The sequence below is a fragment of the Diaphorina citri genome, unplaced genomic scaffold (genome assembly GCF_000475195.1).
Source record: "Diaphorina citri unplaced genomic scaffold, Diaci psyllid genome assembly version 1.1 scaffold1492, whole genome shotgun sequence".
NCBI classification, from domain to species: domain Eukaryota; kingdom Metazoa; phylum Arthropoda; class Insecta; order Hemiptera; family Psyllidae; genus Diaphorina; species Diaphorina citri.
The window spans coordinates 25,940-26,941 of record NW_007378918.1 but is presented as its reverse complement, the minus strand read 5'-3'; the positions used below and the strand labels follow the sequence as shown (position 1 = coordinate 26,941).

General features: G+C 37.9%; 1 protein-coding gene across 1 annotated transcript in view; it reads left to right on the top strand.

The window, feature by feature from the left end:
• LOC103516122 (myotubularin-related protein 13-like) overlaps positions 1-760 on the top strand; it is a 34,939-nt gene extending 34,179 nt beyond the window's left edge. The window contains exons 33-34 of the mRNA XM_026828611.1: positions 95-248; positions 599-760. Of these exons, the coding sequence (XP_026684412.1) occupies positions 95-187 (93 nt within the window). The 3' untranslated portion in view covers positions 188-248; positions 599-760. The remainder of the gene's footprint in view (positions 1-94; positions 249-598) is intronic.
• Positions 761-1,002: the final 242 nt, after the last annotated feature.

The following is a 1,002-nucleotide window of genomic DNA, read 5'->3' as shown; positions in this document are numbered from 1 at the left end:
GGAAAAATCCTACAATGCTGCAGTGAGCACCAAAGTTGTGATATAATAACACAAAGAAACTGCATTTACATTTATTTCAATTCTATGTTTACAGCTACGCACAAACAGGCGGACATACAACTTCTGTGCCAACGATGCTGCCAATGCTCAAGAGTGGATTGAGAAAATCCAGGCCTGTTTGCAGTAGATAATATCTAACCTTGGATTGTACAACATGGACATTCAACTGAGGCCTTGTTGTATAAGTAGCTGCCAATGCTCAAGAGTGGATTGAGAAAATCCAGGCCTGTTTGCAGTAGATAATATCTAACCCTGGATTGTACTGTACAACATGGACATTCAACTGAGGCCTTGTTGTATAAGTCAATCCTATTAGCAGTTAAGTACAGGTTAAATTCTGTGCCAACGATGCTGCCAATGCTCAAGAGTGGATTGAGAAAATCCAGGCCTGTTTGCAGTAGATAATATCTAACCCTGGATTGTACAACATGGAAATCCAACTGAGGCCTTGTTGTACAAGTCAATCCTATTAGCAGTTAAGTACAGCTTAAATCATCTTATTGCATAACCATTTCTCCTGTAAAAATTTGTATAAGTCAATCCTATTTGCAGTTAAGTACAGCTTAAATCATCTTATTGCATAACCAGTTCTCCTGTAAAAATCGAGCCTGGATTTTAAAATTCCAATTGAGGCCTTGTTGTACAAGTTAGTCTTATTTGCAGTTAAGTACAGTCCAAATCTTTTTGTATAAAATACCTAAGCGGTGTTCTTATAGTCGAGGTTATGTTACCATGGAAACCACATAACAAGTTAACAAGTACATATTCCTTGTAAACGCTAGGTCACGGGTTCGATCCCCGGCCGGTGTGCTATTTTATACCAAACAGACTAAGCGGTGTATAAATTCAACCGAAACCTTATTGTATAACAATTTCTCCTGTAAAAATCCTGGATTGTATAAGATTTGTAAAATTCCAGCCGAGACCTTATTCTGTAACACA